Below are 23108 nucleotides of genomic sequence, written 5' to 3'. Positions count from 1 at the left end.
ATATGCTCAACATTTTGTATTTGCATGCTTTTTATATCTGCCATATTTTGTTTATTTTAATGAATGGCTGTCTCGCCACACGGCCTATGAAGAAGCAAGTATGCCTATCAGCAAGGACAGAATCCACAGCACTGCAAAGCCATTCAATATACACACTAGGGCCCCAAATCAGCAAAACTTAAGCACACGGGTAACTTTACACACAAATAATCCCATTGACTTCAGTGGGACTATCCATGGGCTTAAAGTTAAGCTCTTGTTTAACTAGGCACCTAGAGCAGCAATCATCTTGGTGGTGGAAAATTGTGGTAAGTGAGGCTAGCTACTCACATCTTTTCAAATGCCAGCACAGGGTTTGTATTGGCAGATATCACCTAGTGTTATGCATATCCCTTCAGCACCCATGAGGCCTTAGACTTGTCATCCATGAGGCTGTCACAGCATTAGGCACACCAAATGCATTTGGTGAATGAGGGTAAATATCACTTTATGAGAGAAATAATTTATAACATCATATTAGTGTTATAACCTTGGCTTTTCCAACACACACAGATGTCCTTTGTGATTCAGGTTGCATCTGCAAATACACATTTTTACATTTTGACAGTATATGAGAAATGCAGTGAGAAATCACTGAGTGCTATTACACCTTGCACATGTTTTCTTTAGATTGCTACTGCTTCTGCAAATGCAGCCTGCATCACAAAGGGCATTTATGTGACTTGTGTTATTCCTTATAAGGTTATTATAAATCCCACATAATGTAATTCACTATTATTCAGCAAATGCACAGTGCGTGTGTACGTGTTGCTGCTGCTGGCATCAGAGATATGCACCCTGTGATCAGGTGAAAGGAGGGTACTCATTTTCTGTTGCCAATGTGTTTCACTGCAGCACCCAGACCATTCCACATAGTGTAAGAGGCTCTGTCGGGACTCTACAGTTATCACGCAATATATCATATCATTCAGAAAACATGTCACTATGTATGTGGGAGTTGCTGTTGCTTCCTGCAGCACTGTGCCATCCTGTATAAGTGATGACATTGTTTCAGACTTGTATAATAAAAATTTTGGCTTTTTCAGACTAGAAAAAAAAGGTATGTCAGAAAATAGTTCATCATTTCATCATCCCCACTTACAAATGAAGTGTGTATCACAGTGAATGAATGTTTAAGACTACACACACTATATGAACCCTGTAAACAACAAACCCATGTATTTCTGGATGTACATTGATGAAAATTAATGAACCATTACCTTCTATCCAGATGATAGTCATGGGTGTGTATTGCATAAAAGTGAATAAAAGTATATTCTGGGTGTGCTACAGTCTTTCCCCTACCAAAAGCTCGACCCTTTTAAAACATTTAATTTCATAACACACTGTATTAAGAATAAGATATTGCATAGCTGTGGCCAATGGCAAACTTTATACATCAAAATTTAACTGGCACTTTGTCTTTATGTACTCTGCAGAGAGTACCTTCCCTCAGCTGTACCTATAAAACACATGAAAAAGCAGACTGGTCAAGCCATCAGTAGTATGAGATGAGGGATACCCTATCACAAGGAAAATCCTTGCCAAAACCTCCACTAGCAGCTACAGAACGCTCCTCAGCCAACTCCGTCTCAGTGGGAACAGGTGCATCCATGGCATGGTCTTCCTCCCCAGCCACATCATGAACAGGAGATTCTCACCCAAAATCAGAAGCAACCTATTCTTCCAAAAACCCAACTGAAGAAGGAAATTTGTCAGCACAGTGTTAAGGAACAATGGCTGACCATTGACAGAAACATTCAAATAATCCAGAAATGCCTCTGACTGGTCATCTCTATCTACACTTCCCCACTGCCTGATATCTTCAGCCAGCAATTTCTGTTTCCTCTCTATTTGCTGACTGGCATTGGAAGCCACCTGAAGTCTGCACTTCAAGCTGTGCTGCTGCCTTGCAAAGTAGCTATTCAGAGATATGCTATGTAATATGATCACTCCACATACACATCAAATTATGGTCCCAGAAGTTGATGGAAATGTCATCACCTAGGCAACATCTAGCCTCAATCCTCCTCTTGACTACTGATCAGTATGTGTCTGCTGTATGAAACTGAGTGACAAAGAAGTACACTAATTAATCACAGGAAGAATTTCTTCCAGTCTCCCATAAAAACTTCCTATTTAAGTAACCTTCCTACTCCCATACTGTTCTTAGATAAAGACTGTATATTTACAGGGTGGCAGGAAAAGGACTTCTCAGCAATAATAAAATGAATATGTTCATATGTAAACAAACATATGTATAGTCATACTGAATCTATTCATGCATACTTGCATTCATTTAAAATAACATTGTTTCCTTTCAGAAATTTATATATTCATGACAACTAAAGGGCACTGATTCTGTTGAAATGAACCAACTTTAGTATTGGTAAAGGACATATTTTAATATTGGCTCAGCTCTATAGGAAGTCTGTTCTACCTAAAAAGAGCACCTTCTTAATTAACAGATAAGCCTGTGTGTCTATTCAGTCATATCATCTGTCTTCAGTGAAAAAAGTAAAGATTTGAAGGGTTGGGGTTTTCTGTGTGTCACCCCCCCCCACCAGCTTTTTACACACACACTCCATAGCCTTGCAAAGGCAACATAACTAAGAATAAAGATACCAAATGTAAATACCCCAACTGAGTTTAACGGGATTTGACTCAGACCCCATGTTATCTTGTTCATCATTATAATTGTTTACTAAATTCAAAACAGCTACACCTGTGCAATCACTAAAGGCAGAGAGGCTGCGTAAGGCATAATGTAAAGATTATGGAGTTGCACAAGCATCACAGAACATAATTGACATTTACTGCTAGTTGTGGTGATCAGGAGGGAAAGTAATCAGCCTATCAGATTCTAGACTTGTTGCAGGACAGGCAGTTAGGAAAAAGCTTTTTACTTGAAAATTGAGCACATTTAATCTAGAATGAAAGTAAAACAAGAAATATTGAATCCCATAATCCCAGAATGACAAAGTACATTTTCAGAGTTGAAACAGATATTAATAATGCATGGTTGTTCACAATGTATGTTAAGGTAGATAAAATGAAAGCTTGTGTTTGAACATGCCAAAGTGCTAGCATGTCTCATGAACATCTATCCTTTCAATACATATAGAAAAATCCCTAAATATTATTATCCATACAACTGCCTCCCTGTCAGCACCAAAACTACCACAGCAACTATACTGTCATGGGCACTTGTTCTAGCCCCCATTCCCCAATGAGTAGAGTAAGTAACAAAAAGAGAAGTTAATTTTGCTTTGGTTTTTGGGACTAATAAAATTTAGGATTGGACAGGACAACAGCATATGTCACATATTTTAAAACATAGTCTCAGGATGTCCTCCAGAAAAATATCTCCAAGGTGTTTGTCTCCAGAGGTATCTTCTCCTTTAAAGCTGAACTCTGTGTTGTATTATCAATATACAGATCTCTCTCTCAGGTGTAAGTATTACTATTTCCAGCAAAAATACAGCTTAATGCTTTATTTGTCAAGTCATAGGTTGCCTTTATCCTTGGTTATGGTTATGAGACGTGCTTCTGTTTATATGATGAAATAGACAAAGACACCACCCTCTTCTCTTGCACCTCCTGTATCTAAATCCAACTTCCCCACAATGCAGGACAGACTTCTCACAAGCTAAAAAGGAAATAAAAATTATAGCAAGTCCGTGTTAAATAATTGGAAACACACCACTAGTTGTTGGCAAAAATCTCTTCTTTATGATGTCACCACTACTATAGAAACGATGTGTTAACAAAGGTGAAAATACCATCTGGCAGTAGAAGACCATGGCAAGTTGAGAGAGGAGGCAACATCTCGAGTCTGGCAGGGTCATCATAGCAGCTCATCTAACACAAGAACACTGGTTACAGTTCTACTTTTAACCTGTAAAGATGTCTCAGGAAGTTGACTGGTTACATAGCCAAGCAGGTGTGTGTAAAGTAGACCTCTACAACCCTGATGAACAGAAGGACCAGGACCGGAAAGTGATCTGTTTTGTAGATGTCTCCAGCCTGAATGTAAAGGGCAAAGATTCAAAAGCAAAGAAAGCTGCTAGCCAGTACAGTAACATCTCTGAACCTTCAAATGAACTTGATCTGGGCAATCTGGAGGAAAAAGAAGTCATTGTAATAAAGGACAATGAGAAGCAAAATCATTCTAAAACTGAAGGAGCAGTATGTCTTTTCAAACAAGGTTCAACTGATGAACTCAGCATTGTGAGCTGGCTCAACAATGACCTTCAGAAATATGCAGCTGGACTCCAGCATGCACTGACCCCTTCAGATACCCCTCAGAAACACAAAGACAGCAACACCTTTGTTGATTCATCGTTGTCCCAGAACAGTGACACATCTTTAAAGTCTGCCGGTGCCCAAAAGGGAAAAAGAGATCCAGATAATGTTTCATGCTATGTAAATAAGCTCTGTTCTTTGGTTTTTCAAATGGCACGTAAAGAGATCGCAGATAAATTGGAAGGTGCTGCCAGTAAGTGTATACACCAGGCAATTCATGAAAATAACAATCCCCGTGGTTCTGTGAACAAAACTGCATCACAAACAGTGAATGAATCCACTGCAGCAAGCACACAGAAACCCCAGGGTAAACTACCATCCCCCAGGCCATCTCAAGAAAAGACTACCAAGAAGGAAGATACTCCAGGTTCTAAGAGAACATCACTCTTCTATGGTGAGATGTCTAATCAAAGTGGCTGTAGACAGGGGGAAAAGTCTGATAATAAACAAATGTGTCAGCAAGTAAAACAGTCTGGGCAAGATGATTCTGGTACTTCTGTGAGCAAGGGGTTAATGGTTTATGCAAATCAGGTTGCTTCAGACATGATGTTCTCATTTATGAAGACCATGAAAGTTCAAAGGAAGGATGGTAAGACACTCCCAGCTTGTGTAGTTTTGAAGAGAGTAATCCTCAAACACACCAAAGACATCATATCAGACTTGATAGACTCAACCATGAAAAATCTGCATAATGTCACAGGGGTGCTCATGACAGACTCTGACTTTGCTTCCACAGTGAAGAAGAATCTATATAACATGGGAAGCCAGAAATCTATTGAAATTTTGGAAGTAATGGTAAGACGGCTGTATAATGTCCTTGTAGCAGAGCAAAACGATAAGGGACAGTCCAAGTCTCACAGCCTAGCATATTCCATACTGAAAACGGCATTCCCATCAGACTCAAAATCTCAAAGTATGCAGTTTGCAACACTGAAAACACAAACACAAAAGAAGGATAGGGAAAAACCAAAGCCAAAGATGTATACCTGTGCTGAGAAAGTAAGTGAGCACATAATTAAGGAGGGACTAACCATGTTGCATTCCAAACAAACTGCAAGCAAAGCTCCAGAAAAGGTAAGAGGGAATCAGGAAAAAAAGCCAGAAAAGGTCAGCACCTCAACAGAGTCACTAGCAAAAGACCTCACTGTGACAGCATTAATGTTGATACAACAGCACTTAATCCAACAGACAAACAGTGGCAGAGATTCAACCGCTCATGATTCAGGCACTTCTTCACTTGGGTTTGTTTCTCGTGAATCTCATTTTGAAAAGGCTGGGAAAAGCCAAAGCTCCAAGTCTCTTGCAATGGCTGCTGGGTCAAGGAATATTCCCCAAGAGCTCAACTCCCAAAAGGGTGATATATCAAGTATCCTCTTATCAATCATCCAGAAGGTCTTACGTGAGGCTGGTTTCAATATAGATGACAATTCCAGTGAGACAAACAAGAGTTTTAAACAGGTTGCCACTACTGATAGTGAGTCCAGCAAAAAGGCCTTATCTACACAGCCCAGTTCAGCCATAGATCAGTTTGACAACATGGATCAGGTAAACAAGAAATTTATTGACCAACTGGTGGAATCTGTGATGAACTTGTGTTTATTCATGACTAAATGCAACAATTCTGATTTAGCGATAGGTGACCTATCAGATGAGCAAAATGCAGCTGGTGCTTCATTCTCAAGAAACAAATCCACAGCTTTTGATAAAGAAGGGTCAAGGGAAGCTTCACAAGTGAAGTCAAGTGGAAAACAGCTATCAGATTTATCATCCGGTTCTGAAGTGATAGTGAACAACCAGAATACCAACAGCAGCACACAGAACCAGGAGCTCCAGGCTATCCTCCAGTGGATGGCTGCTTCCCACTTCAATGTGCCCAATCTGTCATTCATGAATGAAGAGGAAGGGAATTTGAAAAAGCTTCCTCTGTTGGCTGAAAAAGCAGCAAAGAAGGGCTGCAGCGTGGGGGATATTATCCAGGAGGTAATGAGGTACTTTGAAAAACAACAGATTGATGCCGCTGTGGGAAATGTGTCTCGTTATGGATTGTTGGACTGGCTGCTTGCTAACCTGTGAACAAGTGCCAACTCTTCCCTCTCATGTTACTTCAGCCCAGCTAAATGCCCATCTTAACTCCCTGCTGGAATAACAAGAACAATACAACTGATTTTCCTGAGACAACACTACACTGAATTCCTCAGGTTGTTACGCACTAGCTGAGCAATATCATCAATAAAAAAAATACCACCCCTATTGCCATTAATTCTTTTATTAAGCACTTCATCAGACATTTAAAAATTGCCACACACATACTAGCCTGAGGACAGTACTGGAACAAAGATAGATAAGATAGATAAAGCGAGGAAGGTATCCACCAGCAAGATGCAGAGGCAATGTCGTAATGAGAAACCTAGCTCCCCTGCCATAAGCTGTTGGAAGTGGAAGGGTACTGGAGTTTTGACTAGGGTGTTGATCATGGGTCCTGCTCACAGGTTTGTCTTTCATATCATCCTCTGACTAGCAGGTGTCAGATAAAAACTTATCTCCATCGTCCATTAGTTGCTGGAAAGAGCTTTTTGTCTCTTCTCCTTCCTCAGAACCTGCTGGATGCTACAGGGAGTAGAAGGTGGGATTGAAGAGATCTGTGTTCCTGTAGCTACTTCCCAGTCACATTTGTGTGTCCTCCCCAGTGAGTTTGCCTCTGCTCCTGCTTAGAGCCTTCTAAAACAGCTGTAGCATAGAATTAACACAATTCTTGTCAGTTCTGCTATCCACAGGGTTCAGAACGGTAGCAGTAAAAATGAGCAGAGTCTTGTTAATTTTACACTGCTGCTGTTTGGCAAAGTTACCAACAGCAGCAGAAGCACTGGAGCCATCTCTTTGCAAAAAAGATGAAGCAACATTAATTTATGCTCTGTTCATATTTGGAAGGTTTTTTTCAAAACCAGAAAGGCTAAAAAGGTTGGAAATTTTAAAATCAAAATTTAGATTCTGCAGAGGTTAATGGATCCTCCTTGCCCAGAGTGAGTGTATTTTTCAAGCCCCATACTTCAAGGGACATAGTCAACTTAAAAATAAAAAGCATACATGTATCTGTAAATATATATGTAATATTACAATAACTGAAAGTTTAGAGATTTTTTTTCCAATTTATTTACCTTAACTGTACAAAAATGGCTGTCAAATGAAGTTTCACTATAGCAGTTCCCCATTTGTTTAGATACAATGTAGTTGTAAAACCTCAAACGAGCAGAGTGGCACAAAGACAAATGTGGTCCCTAACATTACTTTTAACTTTCTTTTCCCCTAAACCAGTGTTTCCCAAACTTGGGACGCTGCTTGTTCAGGGAAAGCCCCTGGCGGGCCTGGCCGGTTTGTTTACCTGCCACGTTCACAGGTTTGGCCGATTGCGGCTCCCACTGGCCGTGGTTTGCTGTGCCCGGCCAATGGGGGCTGTGGGAAGCGGCGGCCAATATGTCCCTCGGCCCGCGCCACTTCCCGCAGTCCCCATTGGCCGGGCACAGCAAACCGCAGCCAGTGGGAGCCACGATCGGCCGAACCTGTGAACGTGGCAGGTAAACAAACCGGCCAGGCCAGCCAAGGGTTTTCCCTGAACAAGCAGCGTCCCAAGTTTGGAAAACACTGCCCTAAACAATTAATTGATTTCAAGTTGACACTGTTCCTTTAAAGCAATACAGATATTTGCCCTGAGATATACACCAAATTGAAAAGAGAGATAGGGACTATTAAGCCCACTTCTTCTCATGATACTATATACCATACATTAATATCAAAGGAAACATTCCCCATGTCAGAGACAACAGGTTATCACAGAGGCGATATTAGGGAGTTTAATCCCGGAATTTAGGATCTCCAGGTATTTTTAGTCCTATAATCCCAGGATTTCAGGAAAAATGAGAGATAAACAACTACTGTGCAGCTGAAAACTGATCACAAAGAAATAAGTTCATGAAGGGTTTTCTTTACAAACGTATCACGTTTCCAAGCATTTATAGCAATGGCCTCAATTCTTCCAAATCTTTTGGACAGAGAATAACTTTCCACATTTACTGTGGGGGTTTACAAATTACTTCAATTTTGTTGTTTCTTTATGTCAAAATATTAACATAAATGTAGTTTCCTTCAAAAAAAGGATTCAGAATTGCATTATGTAGAGATGCTTCAATGTTGCATTTTAATGTTTCACTTGGATTAGTACAGGCACAGGTGGTAGCACCATCTATTATTAAGGTTGCCCAGCAGTTGCATTATAAATACCTTATTTTGAGTTGCATGTAACTTTGTCAAACTTTAAACAGTTTGAGCTAAATTTTTCAATGCCAGATGTCTACCTCTGACTTTTGTTTTGTTTTTGAAAATTTTAGCCAAAATGGTTCAGCCACTTCTGAAAGAAAGCCTAGGGGAAAATGCATTGTTTTGCCCAAGTTAAAAAATTCTGGCAGCTTTTTCTTGGAAAAACTCTAGCATCTCTGTGCTTTGGAGCAGACACATGAAATTTGGCTGGAGAGTGAACTTTGTTTCAGGGTTGTGCCTTGTGCCCAAACTTGACCAATTTACAAGCCTCTGGAAAAAAAATGACAGTTTACACATGCTCAGCTGACATATCTTAGATTTTAGCAGCTAAATTCCCCAAAGATTCCATAGACACTGGGCATACTCCAGCCCAGGCTGAGTTTTAATTACGGCGCAGGTATAGCTCTGGACTGCTGCAGGTTATGCCAGGTCCAGATCCGAGCACCTGAGCTGAAAGCAGGGAGACTGTCTCTCCTGCACTGTCATTGACTCACCTGCTGGGTCCAGGCAAGCTGGAGGAATAAGTTGCCTGGCTCAAATGCAGAGGGGACAAGAGCCAGACCTGCAGGAGGACTGAGGGAAGAAACTGGAATAAGGAGCCTGGGGGTGAGGGGACAGAAACTGGGACAGACTGAGAAAGGTGGGGGAAGGAGATGAAGACAGATCTCACAAGGATGGTGGGGAAAGAACTGGGACTGGCTGGACAAGGAGCTGAGGGAGGGCATTCAGACTAAATCAGGAGCCCAGGGAGGAAGAATGGGACTAGGAGCCAGTGGGAATGGTAGAATGGAAACTAGGACTGGGAGTGTGAGATGAGAAACCTGAGGAGTGGGATGAGAAGCCTGAGGAACAGAGTTTGGGACTGGTTAGGTGATGAGAATGAGACTAGAACAAGGAGCCCAGGGGGTAGGAAGAAACTGGACTGAAACAGTGAGAGTTTAGAGAGGATGGGGCAGAAGGGGTCCCAGTGAGGAGGGGATCAGAATCTGTGCCCACTGAGGCACATTCACGTCCAGAGCCTGGAACAGAATCCAAGATCCCACTGCAGTCAGCAAGTATCTAAGAATCCCTCCCCTTCTAGTGCTGCTCCACACAGAGGATGACAACCTATTACAGCTATCAGTTACTCCTTAGCTCAACTGGCAGAGATTTGTGTGGTGAATCTAAAAGTTCCATCCCTACTGACCACCAATGTGGGTGTCAATATGATGCCAAATGATGGAATTTTTTTCCAGTCTGTTTTTTTAAAAAAAAAAAAAAAAACTAGGAAATTACATGCACAAACTACATTAAAAGAATTAGGTTTTCAAAATCAAGCACTCAAGTTAAAAAATGCCACTATTAAGGTTGCCTATGCAACCTTAATTCAGCCACCTTGTGCACATGCATTCTGAGAGTCTTTAATTACTTGATCGCATACCATTTTTTCCAAAGGACTCATTCAGTACACAGAATGGGCCTGCTCTGGGGGTGGAGCAGAGTTGTGAAGTGAAGGAGACTGTTGAGGCAGGCATCCTACAGACATTTGTTGCAAAACTAGGAAGGTGCATTGTGAATGAGACAGGGAAGTGCAGGAAGAGAAAGGATGGTCTCATGATTAAGGCAGCTGAATGCTGCCCTACAGAAATAAAGTTGATACCTGCCTCGACCACTGAGTTCCTATGTGATGTCAATCAAACCACTTAAACTGTACTTTTCACAGGTGGTCACTAGTTGTGTGTTCCTCATTTTCTGAGTGCCGGACTTAAGACCCTGCAGTCTGATCTGCAGAAGTGCTGAACACTCTCCGCTGCAAGTGAAGTTAATAGGAGCTGTGCTTCGAACATATGAAGTGATATATAATCAGGCTTGGCAGAAACTGATTTTTTTATCATTTTAATGGACATATCAATGTTTATTTTTAAGCAACTTTTTCAATTATCATCTATTTAAATTTTGACAGTTGAGGAAATTATACGGTGGGTCTGATAATTATTTAATGTCAGTAGATGTTGAAATTCAAAATGTTAAAAAGCTATATAATCATTAAAACACAAATTCTCAGCATATGATGTCAAAATGTACAATGTAAGTACCCTTAAATCACACTCAGTCTAATAAGTTCTCAAGCAACATTTTTCTTACTTTGGTTACCTGTAAATTCCAATTACCAATATAAATATTTTTGTTGGTTTGTGTGTGTGTATAGTGAAATTGACATTTACCAATAAAAATTAATCCTTCCAAGCCTTATTAGAATGCTAAGCATTCTGAAAAATTACCAATGGGCACCCAAAAGTAGTAGATATTTTTCATAGAAATGTAGGGCTGGAAGGAAGCTGCAGAGATCACCTAGTCTAGTCCTCTGTGCTGAGGAAGGACCAAGTAAACCTATACCATTCCTGACAGGTGTTTGACTAATCTGTTCTTAAAAAGTCCAATGAGGCGGGACTCCACAACCTCCTTTGGAAACCTATTCCAGTGCTTAACTATCCTAATAGTTAAGTTTTTCCAAATCTGTAACCTAAATCTCCATTGCTGCAGATTAAGCCAAATACCTATTGTCCAGCCTTAACATATTTGAAGACTGTTATCAGGTCTTCCCCCGTCATCTTCTTTTCTCAAGACTAAACATGCCCAGATTTTTTATCCATTCTTCATAGGTCAGGTTTCTAAGCTTTCTATCATTTTTGTGGCTCACCTCTGGACTCTCAGTTTGTGCATATCTTTCTTAAAGTGTGGCACCCAGAACTGGACACAGTACTTCAGCTAAGGCCTCACCAGTGCTGAGTAGAGTGTGGGACATTTATCTCTCGTATCTTACATACAACACTTCTTTTAATACACCCCAGAATTATATTAGCCTTTTTCACAAGTGCAGCACATATCTGAATCATAGTCAATTTGTGATCCACTATAGCCCCAGATCCTTTTCAGCAATATTACTGACTAGCCAGTTATTCCTCATTTTGTAACTGTGCGTTTGATTTTTTCTTAAGTGTAGTACTTTGCACTTGTCTTTATTCAATTTCTTTTGCTGATCTCAGACCAACTCTCTAAATTTCTCAAGGTCATTTTGAATTCTAATTCTGTCCTTCAAATTGCTAGCAAACACTCATTGCTTCATGTCACCTGCAAATTTTATAAACACACTCTCTGCTCCATTATCCAATCATTAATAAAAATGTTGAACAGTACCACACTCAGAACTGACCCCTGCAGAACACCATTAGATATGTCCCCAGAGTTTGACAGCAAACCACTGATAACTTTGAATATGGTCTGTGAACCAGATTTGCATCCACCTTATAGTAGCTTAATCTAGACCACATTTCCTTCATTTACTTTTAAGAATGTCATGTGTGACTGTCAAAAGCGTTACTAAAAATCAAGATATATCTATTGCTTCTATCCATCCACCTTTCACCTGCCACACCTCACCCCAGAGAGGAGCAGAATCATAGAATATCAGGGTTGGAAGGGACCTCAGGAGGTCATCTAGTCCAACCCCCTGCTCAAAAGCAGGATGAATCCCCAACTAAATCATCCCAGCCAGGGCTTTGTCAAGCCTGACCTTAAAAACCGCAAAAGAAGGAGATTCCACCACCTCCCTAGGTAACTCATTCCAGAAGAAAAGTCCTCCAAGTGGCCTGGAGTGGCCAGTCAGGGGCCAGGAGAGCCATATAAAAAGGAGTTGCAGAGACAAAGGCAGACAGTTGTTGCAGGAGCTGGAAGAGAGAGGACCATATTCCTGGCTGGCTGAAAGAGCAGCAGGACCATGGACAGTTCAGTGCAGGGACCAGGGGCTCCTGGCTGGCTGTGGGGATTGAGCCAGAACTGAGCCTAGGTAGCGCTGCAGGAAAACAGAGTCTCCCAGGAAGAAGCCCTGGGGAAGGTACAGCCCCATAGAAGAGCCAGGAGAAGGTAAAGACTGTATATTCTGGAAGGGGTTTGTTCTGTTCCACCTACAGACAGTGTGTGTGTGACTCAGCCCTGCGGCTGAGTCACTGAAGACCCACTGAAGAAACCATTGACCAAGGACAGGAGGCACTCACAAGATCTGGGTGCCACCCCGTTCCACAAACTGCAGGCGCATGCACTTGACCAGGGTGGGCCCCTTGTGTGAGGTGAGTGATGACCCTGTTACAGTAAACTGATCATTTTCAGGGCCTGAGTTCTGTACAGTAAATAAGACACAGGCCACACACTGAACAGTGGGCAGAAAATAAAATATTGAATCGCTGTTCATTAAGTATTATCCACTAAAGACTGTATTATAATGCATACACATAAGGGCTGAATTAAAGTTACACAGGCAACAAGTAACCTTAAATTGTGGCATTTGCTAACCTTTGGTTGATTGAATCTGGCACCTTAACGTTCTTCTCACATAATCTTGTGTGTGCAATAGGTTTATACAATTTTTTTTCCAACCTTTAATGAGCTTGAATTGTACACAATGCATAGAATGAGTGTTACTTATCCCCAAGGACAAAAGCCTTGGAGTAGCTGTGCTTCCACATTCTTTATTATTGTATTCTGAGCGTAAGTTGTGGGGGTTTTTTTGAGTCTGAAAAGGTCATTGTGGCAAGTCCAATGCAACATCAGAATATTCTGTAATTGAAAATAAGCCTTTCTTGACTATTGTTGAAACCTGAATTTCTATTTCAGAGTAGCAGCCGTGTTAGTCTGTAGTCGCAAAAAGAAAAGGAGTACTTGTGGCATCTTAGAGACTAACCAATTTATTTGAGCATAAGCTTTCGTGAGCTACAGCTCATTTCATCGGATGCATAAAAGTGGAAAATGCAGTGAGGATGTTTTTATACACACAGATCATGAAAAAATGGGTGTTTATCACTTCAAAAGGTTCAAATGGCCCACCCTGATTATCATACACATTGTAAGGAGAGTGATCACTTTAGATAAGCTATTACCAGCAGGAGAGTGGGGTGGGGGGAGAGAAAACCTTTTGAAGTGATAAACACCCATTTTTTCATGATCTGTGTGTATAAAAACATCCTCACTGCATTTTCCACTGCATGCATCCGATGAAGTGAGCTGTAGCTCACGAAAGCTTATGCTCAAATAAATTGGTTAGTCTCTAAGGTTCCACAAGTACTGAATTTCTATGTTCATTGTATGGTAAAATTACATCTAGCCACCCCTCAACAGAATAGCCTGGCCCCAAACAATAAATCTACCACCATGCAAGCAAGATCTTCTGGACATTTTCTCCAACCTGTTAGTAATACCTCCACCTTATCCAAGATCAGTTTCAATCAGCTCTCCCATGAACTCATCAACCTTGATCAGACAGGGAGAGGGTACTGAGACTGAACCCTGGGATCTGAAAGGATGGTCCGAATAGATCCAGGTTCTATTAACATTACTGAAAACCCTGCCACTTTTCAATTCTGTGGCTTCGTACACATTGAATAATAACACATGCCAATATGTAAATTCATATTTGTAAGATGTAGTAATCCTTTCTACTAAATTACTTTTTTTTAAATTAGGTCAAAAAACAATGGAACTATATGAAGAACTGTCATAAATGTAAACAACATGAGAACCAAACAGTAAGGTCTTGATCTTTAAAGGAATGCATCTGCCTCATAGCAAAGCAAGACATACAATGTAACCTACAAAATAACTATTGCTAGGTGAGTTGTGGAAGACTGCCGTTAACTAATTATTACTGTAACAAAAAAAAAATGTATCTATGGTTTGTAACATCTGAAAGCCAAATATTCCATGTATTATGTTATGACATTAAAGAGAGCACATTAAGGACTTATAGATACTATTATAATATAAACATGGAAAACATATACACATTGATATTTCACATAGGGCTCTAGCTCAGTGAAGTGGAGATACAACGAATCCAGGCAAGCTCACCTGAGTAGCTGCAGACTGACAGGAAGAGGAGGAAGATGATGAGACAACAGGAATATCAGACTGGACAGCAGCCACAGTGGTAGCAGGAGTAAAAATCAGCTGGGAAGACAGAAAAAGAAAACTGAAGAAAACACAATTTACAGATAAAGTAGTCAGGTAACAGTAAAACCTTGAAATTTACAAAATAAAATGTTTTATAGTAGGGAGTAAAATGTGTTACACTTAGGGATGCATGAATTCTAATTTAAATTTTTGTTGTCTTTAACTCAACTTTTTTTTTTAAGCAAATATTTGTGGTATCTCAAACTATACATTATATAAACAAGTATTTTTAAAAAATTGTTCTGCATTTTAAGGATAATTATACTTTTGTACTTATAGGTTGCCTTCCATCCAACTGCCTCAAAAGAGGCTTACTTAATCTTTCTTCCATTTTACAGAGCAAGGGGGTGAACAGAGGCACAAAGTCAAGCAACCAGAGTCAGATAAAGATATGGAATGAAGCAGCAACAGAACCGGACATGTCTTGACTCCCAATAGTCTGCTCAGACAACTGGACTACAGTGTCTCAAAATGAATTTTCAAATTAGAGAATATCATGTTTAGTAACACAAAGTGACTCTTTTTTCAAGTATACACTAAGTGTTTTGTGGGGAAAAAACTGTCACAGCTAGAGACTGAAATCCTCTGTTCATTAAGATAACATACCATACAGATAACACCAATGGAAGCTTCCCCACAAAGCACCACCAGTATGTCTCAGTCATGACCTGCAAGGACTTTCTCTAGGGACAGTTCAGACTCTGTCCATTCTATCCTCTCTAGAGCCAGGTGCTGAGATTGCCAACAAAATTGCAAATGAGTTCTAATGGTGGTGGGGGTTTGGTGTTGTATATTGTCAACATTGTTTTAAAAATATTTCAGTTCATCCACTGCAAGAGACAGAATAATTTGTAGGTGTAATACTAGAATTCCTCAGAAGAATTACTCTTGCAAAAAAGGCAAGAAAGAATGCTTTTAAAGGATAGCCAAAGAGGTTGACGAGGATATCCACTCTGAACTAAGCAGACTACATGTCTGTTAAAATGAGACCATGGAACAGTTAATTCAACAAACAAGGTTTCATAAAAAATAAAAACAAAATGGCCCAAACCTAAGGTTATGATTCAGGAAAAAGTCTTCAAGATTGGGCCCTGTAACAGAGTCCTGTCCCTTTAAGGCTAAAGGAAGTAATGTGAGAGACCAGTCACTCCATTCCATGTGTCTGGGGATGGCAGAGGAAGGCTGAAGGAAACCCAAACAGCCACTGGGTCAGAGGAAGATAGTGTCTGAAGGGGGCAGGGATAGGAAAAACCCAGGTCATTGCTCTCTATGGCAGCAGGAAGGCCTAGGCCCATGAGCCTTGTAGAGTGAGAGGAGCAAGGCTCCCTACCCAGATGTTTAGGATAATTAGACCCACATGGGAAGGGTCAAGGGAGTGGTCAGATGATGGGGATGGATGACTCAAAAAACAAGGTTCCAAGCCCAGTCAGGGAGAGCTTGCTGAAGGGAGGATTTAAAGGACACCGTCCAACAAGGAAGGTTGTGAAAAGCCCTGAACTAAACAGGGGAGTCTGCGGATGGAGAACACCAGCACTTGAAGCACACAGTCCCAGAAAGGAGGACTTGGGGGACCCTGAACCTAGGGTTGGATGAAAAGGCAGCTCTTTTGAGAGCTGGGTTAATGTTTAATAAATTAGAACCCAAAAGAGTGAGAATATTGTTCCTAAAGACTTTGGAGTGTAAATGAATTATATCTGGAAACTGAGGTAGGGGACTGCAGTGACATGCCACACTGCATGAGGGTGAGCTTGGAGACTGCACTCTCCTACAGGTCTTAAACAAAGATAGTATTTTATATTATAAAGAGAACTGTATCATAACTAAAGAGACATGAAAGCGTATCTTCTGCACTTTCCACATCACATCTGAATCTCCCAAGACTCAGTAAATAGCTGCTCTCAAATATCTAAAAGGGAACTGAAATGAAAAACTACTGATATTGTATTACTGCTGTACACTACAATAACTTACATTATTTACTTGAATTGAGTGTCAAATGTTGAAATACCAATATCACTGGCATTGGAGTGGGGGGGGGGAACCTGAGTAAATTAGCTGTTCACAAGAGCTAGACAACACATACTGAAAAGTTAAATAGATATACATGTTGTGACGTGATCTGATTAAATTATGACCATGCAAATCATTGTTGCTACCACTGTTGTATAATTGCAGCAAATCTTATACAAAGTGTGACACGTGGCCAGAAAGGGTTAAGCATTCTATAGGCTAAATGACCCAGAGTCAACCTGTAGAGACATGTTAGAAAAGTATGTGAATGGTAATTAGGGCCACTCCATGCTAGATAGGCTAGAACTTTGAACTGCAAACCTGTATTGTTAAGAATTGGATGTGCCCCATTCTTTGCAAAAAGAAAAGGAGTACTTGTGGCACCTTAGAGTATATAAAGTCTGCTGCAGTTTCCACGGTATGCATCCGATGAAGTGAGCTGTAGCTCACGAAAGCTCATGCTCAAATAAATTGGTTAGTCTCTAAGGTGCCACAAGTACTCCTTTTCTTTTTGCGAATACAGACTAACATGGCTGTTACTCTGAAACCATTCTTTGCAATTCACCCTAATTGAGTAACTCCGTGTGGCTCCCCTGGGACTCTGGTCACACAGGTATATATTGTGTCTTTTTCCATCCTATTCAATACATTAGGTATCCACCATTAGCTTTATACATCAGTCTCTTTGAAACTCCCTTTATTTATTTTTTGCAAATTGGAGACAGCTCCTTCCAGATGTCCACAATACACTGGTAGCATATACTAGATTGCTGCATCTATGGTTTTAACTACTTTCCCAATAAGTATGTAGGAAATTTAATAGGATAAGAAAAAGCTCTACCAGGGTGTACCTATATTGTTTTGCAAATCTCAGGGGGACGAGGGGATTTTTCCTAAATATAATTATAGGTCCCAATCGTGCAAGCCTTAGGCATGTACACTGAACCCTCACTAGAATGCGGGATTTGGGATCCATGCGTGGTACCATGTTATAGCGGGGACCACGTTAAAATGAATTGCAATTAAAGTAATTCAATTTGGGATCCATGGCCACAACCACGTTGTATGTGAATTCGCGCGAGGGTCCGGTGTACTTAACTTCATGCACTGTGAGTAGTCCCACTAATATCAAGAACCCCTATTATGGAATGAGATCTGAAGTCGATGGGGAGTACTCAGTGCACAAAGCACATGCGTAAGTCCTTGCAGGACCTGGGCCATAGCTTGCATGCAAACAGAAATATCTCTGGCCCCACACCAGCACTGAATACCACCTGGATGGATCTGTGCACTTGTGCAGAGCCCCAATGCCTTCGGTGAGGCTCCGCACAAGGGCAGGGGTCTGCCCATGCAAAGCCCACTGCAGGACAGGAGCCTGTGCTTGCACTGTGAACAGCATTAAATATTTTAAATCTCCATAATTAAGGTTTTACAACAGTCATTTTCTTTCACTGTAGAATTATTCAAACTTTGAAAATTACCCTGTTTAAAAACATGAAAATACAACACTGACAGGAAATTGCAAAAATCAAATGAATCCCATATGAATCTTAACAGAATGAAATCTATAGACCCAAGTCAGTCTCCAGAGGCAATACTCCATCGAAGCATATTCTTAGTTAAATGTGAGAAAGCTTTAATCAAGAGCCTGTGAACTCTGATGTTAGAAACACATTAGAACAATCTGCTGGGAATACAGACGGCTACTGTATGTCTAGTCATATATCCACTAAACAAGGACAGATGTTCTTGTCCTATTTTACAAATGTTCAATCATCTCATCAAATAACATTGAGCTGTTCTAAAGCAGAATTTCTTTTTTCTGCTCTTAAAGGACTAAACAGTCCCTTTGTCTCTGTGGGTCACATTGCTCTAAGACAGGGGTGGACAAACTTTTTGGCCCAAGGGCCACATCGGGATGCGAAAATGTATGGAGGGCCGGGTACGGAAAGCTGTGCGTCCCCAAACAGCCTGGCCCCCGCCCCCTATCCAACCCCTCCCACTTCCCACCCCCTGACTTCCCCCCTCAGAACCGCCGACCCATCCAATCCCCCCTGCTCCTTGCCCCCTGACCACCCCCTCCCAGGACCCCCCGCCCCTAACCGCCCCCCCCAGGACTCCCCCATCCAACCCCCCTTGTTTCCCCCCCCCAAACTTCTGCTCCATCCAACCATCCCCTGCTCCCTGTCCCGACTGCCCCCCGGGACTCCCTGCCCCATATCCAACCCCCCAGCCCCGGACCCCTTACCATGCCGCTCAGAGCAGTGTGTCTGGAGCCGCACTGCTTGGCCAGAGCCAGACGCACTGCCCTGCATAAGCGCGCAGCCCCGCCGCGCACAGCACTACCAGTGCAGCGCCATGGCTGCGGGGGAGGAGGGACAGCAGGGTATGGGGTCAGGGGCTAGCCTCCCCAGCCAGGAGCTCAGGGGCCGGGCAGGACGGGCCCGCGGGCCAGATGTGGCCCGCGGGCCGTAGTTTGCCCACCTCTGCTCTAAGAACTATTTATGTACAAAAATAAGCTACCAAATTCCCAACACTGCCTGAAGCTAAAGATACCTGAACCATTTACAAACAAACAAACAAACCAGTAAAACTTTCAAAAATTAACTGTGAACACGGCAACTTGTGAAACTTACCATTTGAGCTCGGAGGTACATTTGAGCCTGGCTTGCACTCAGGGTAGGAGAAGTACTCCCCAGCAACATAGTCTGTTGGGTTATACTGCTGCTAGTGGTATTGGAGGTCTGTGAACGGCTTATTAATTGTGGAGATGTAGGAGAGGTGGAAAGGTTAATCTAAGGAAGTAAAAACGTTACTTTGGTCGTGGCCCTTCATCCTAGGTTTTAAAGTCAATCAGCCTTACCAAATACATCAAGGCAGTTGTGGCATCCAAGCTGTAAAGAATTCAGCAATATTTTGATCTAAAAAGTGTATGACTGCTAAAGATTCTCATCAAAATAAGTCAGCTACTGTGTGAACGCTCATGCAGTACCATTTTTTTTTATAAGTAGCAATATTAATGTGGCAGTATTATACATTTTCATTATAATAATGCAATTTACATGCAGCCATGCTTGGGCAGTTCAATCCATGAATTGAAGAGTTACTTGTCACCATAAGTTTTATTTTTAGTTTTGCATTGAACATGAAACAGAAATAGCTAAAGCATAAACAATACAGAAATGTGTGGTCTGTCACTAGTTTAAGGCACCGATTCAAATCAGTGGCATCAATAATCCACACTGCAAAACGATCTACTCCTTTTCTCACACCTTCATATTCATGTACTGCCCCTGTCTAAATTAGGATGGAAAACAAGGAGTTATTTACATATCACTACAGAGGTGCATGTTTATATAAATGAAGTAAACAACAAAAGAGTTCACACAGGTAAATTTTCAAATGAAGAAATTCACAGTATTTTGGTAAAATTGTAAACTAGTGAAGATAAAGAAGAATGTGAAAATGTTGGCTTAAAATTTCACAGGTTCAGAGATAACTGGCTTCAAAGAATTGTGCACTGGCATAATTCACCCGGATACAGGTTCTAAATAATTAATGATTCGTGTGTACATAAAAAAAAAAAAAAAGTAAATGTGGGGCCTAGGTTGCATGAATGTTATTTTGAGGAACACAGGGCCATTACAAACAAATCCTTAAATACCATTGCCAATTTAAAATTTACACTGTGCATTGTATTCTTCACATGAAAATGCATAATTCCCAATAATGAATGTTTGGTTTAATGTAAGCATTCTTAATGAATGATAAACTGTCATTGTTGGATCAATAGGTGTTTTTGTGAGTTGTGAATGGAAGTTCTAGCTAAAGAATGAATGCACTGGAGAAGACAACAATTAATTTATTATGGTTGAACAGAAACAAAAACTAATTAATGAAAAGGTTATTTAACTATGGATAATTTACCAGAGTTACCATGACATGAAGAAAAGATAACATAGTTTTCATCTGATGATGCCAGTTGTTTGTACTATCCAAAGAATTACACTTATTTTATGCTAAATGGCCATAGAACGTTAAAAGTCAAAGACTTAGTGTGAAGTGTAGTTGTAGCTGTGTCAATCCCAGGATATTTAGAGAGACAAGGTTGGTCTCTCTAAATACTTAGTAGTCTATTATAATTGTTAGTAATCCAACCAATTATTATACATTAGTTTAATATAAAGTGAGTTACTACAAAGTAAAAAATAAGATTAGCAGCTCAGAATTAAGCTCACAACTAGGAAAAACATTAGGATACAAATATTTTGCAAGCATAGTAATCTGTCACATCTAGTTTTTCAAAGCTATTCCATTATACAATATTCAAAAGTGGAACCTACTGAAACAGTTAAATCTGTCTTCCTGAGACTTACGATGTTTTGACTTTGAAGATATTACACTTCCCGGCATCGCCACATTAAAATTTTGCTATGCTTGTACTGGTTTTCAAGGAATCAGAATCTTCAAATTATGTGTAATCGCTTGTCTGATCTCTGTATACAGTTATCATGAATGCATACACAAACCAAGTATCTATATGAGAAGATGGCCAGATATACTTAATTGGCCAATTTGTATACTTCAGTTTAAATGCACAATGACATTTAACAATGACAATACCTAGTGTTACAAAATTAGAAATTTGATGCAACAGTGAGCTTCTGAGATTTTGAAAAATTAAACCTTATGTTTACTTTAATCTGTTCCTCAGCATTTCCAATTAACAGATGCAAGTTAACAGACTGACAAGCACTTGTGTAATAGCTCCCTACTAAACACATGTATTTTATGAGACCATAACTGCAAAAAGCCTTATGTCATACAAATAAGGTGTGGCGTTTTAAAGGAACAGCATTGAAAATCTGTAATTGTAGAGGCCAAACAAAGTGTATCTATTTTTGCACTACGCCAGTGATTTTCAACCCCTGGGGTTCCACAGACTATGCCTAAGGGCTCCGCGAAAGGCTGCGGATACCATTCAACAGTGGTTTTCAACCTGGAATCTGCAGACTGTCTAAGACTTCCAAATGGGTCCACACCGCCATTTGAAATTTTTTTTAAGGGTCCGCAAATGAAAAAGGGTTGAAAACGACTGCACTAAACACAGTGGCCTGTAATTCATAAACAACAATTGGGTATTTGTGTACTTTAACACTGTGCCTCAATCAGAATCTGAAACAATAATTAGTATAAAGGGTAATATTGTGGAAACTAATCTGAACAGCTACCACAAATAGATACTTACTGAATACAGTGGTACATGCCAGCAATTAATATTTTAAGAAAAATATTAACATTTGGGTGTCTAAAGTTAAGTGCCTAAATCCATATTTAGGCATGACTAAAAGTGGTCTACTCTTTTAAGGTGCTAACTACCCACAGCTTGCTCAGCAGCTCTGAAGATCAAGCTACCTTTATTTAACTACCCACATATGGATTTAAGTGCCTAATTTTAGATTTTCAAATTTGAAAATTTTGTCCAATAACTGTAAAATATTGTGCAACTTAATGTTAAATTATGCTTCCTAGAAATTGTACTTAGTATTTTCTTAAGATAAAGGTTGAGATTTTCAAAGGAGAATTGGGCAACTAACTGTCTTGGATTCCTTTGAAAATCCCAGACTAATTGGGGTACTAGTTTAAACACATGATGTCCTTTTAGAGGAGTGTATCTTACATTAATTAATGATTCTATGATCGAATACATCTTTTTTACCTCTAACTACTACAGTCTCATTATGTACCTACTTCTCATTATGTTGCAATAATTTTAGTCAGATTTATTTATTTGAAACATGAAAAATGTTTTCTTTACAAGAAGTTGCATTATAGCCATTGAAGGCTAGGATGGGATATAGAACCTTGTTTGATTACATACCGAGGTCTGTGACATGCTTGACTGCTGAGTGACGCTCCCAGTAGGTGATGCACACTGCCTTCCACCCGACAGGCTTGCCTAAATAGCAAGAATATATGTTAAATACGTCAGCTAAGCGGAAATAAAAAAAATGTTTAAACAGATACTATTACATGAGCCAACAGAAACCCACCTCTAGTTTTACCCTTTCTCTGAATTACCAGTAAAAATAAATAAATTTTACCCAGTAGAGTTAGGGATATGTTTACAGCACAGTGTACTCCAAACTATGGTCCTAAACTGCCCAGTGTCCTCAATTCTCTCTATTGTTGGCTACCTTTGAATCTGTTTACAACTTTTCACTTTTATTTGCATGGCAATCTTGTTTTGCTTTTGGGGGTGAGAGCAGGGTTACCTGTAATATGGATAACAGCCTAAAACATATCTGAACAGCAAGGAAACAGGATCCACTTTCTAATTAAGAATGCAATCCCACTATGCTTACTCACATAAGACAACCCCCATATATTTTAATATGTACTCACATGAGTAAGGATTACCAGGTCAAGTCCTGTGTGGATTGTATTTATTTGTTTTAAAT

General features: G+C 40.3%; 1 protein-coding gene and 1 pseudogene across 2 annotated transcripts in view; one reads left to right on the top strand and one right to left on the bottom strand.

Moving 5' to 3' along the window:
* Positions 1-23108, bottom strand: part of PHC3 (polyhomeotic homolog 3) — a 104485-nt gene that overhangs the window by 71467 nt on the left and 9910 nt on the right. The window contains exons 4-6 of the mRNA XM_084638145.1: positions 22529-22606; positions 19284-19442; positions 14536-14634 (exon numbers count right to left, since the gene is read on the bottom strand). Coding sequence (XP_084494271.1) covers positions 14536-14634; positions 19284-19442; positions 22529-22606 — 336 coding nt within the window. The remainder of the gene's footprint in view (positions 1-14535; positions 14635-19283; positions 19443-22528; positions 22607-23108) is intronic.
* LOC311525794 (A-kinase anchor protein 4 pseudogene) lies at positions 3946-6417 on the top strand (annotated as a pseudogene). Its single transcript has one exon. The product of its transcript is annotated as an A-kinase anchor protein 4 pseudogene (transcript).

Source organism: Lepidochelys olivacea (genome assembly GCF_965140295.1).
Source record: "Lepidochelys olivacea isolate rLepOli2 genome assembly, chromosome: 9".
Classification (NCBI taxonomy): Eukaryota; Metazoa; Chordata; order Testudines; family Cheloniidae; genus Lepidochelys; species Lepidochelys olivacea.
The sequence above is the reverse complement of the archived record's forward strand: the minus strand, read 5'-3'. Positions and strand labels throughout refer to the sequence as shown.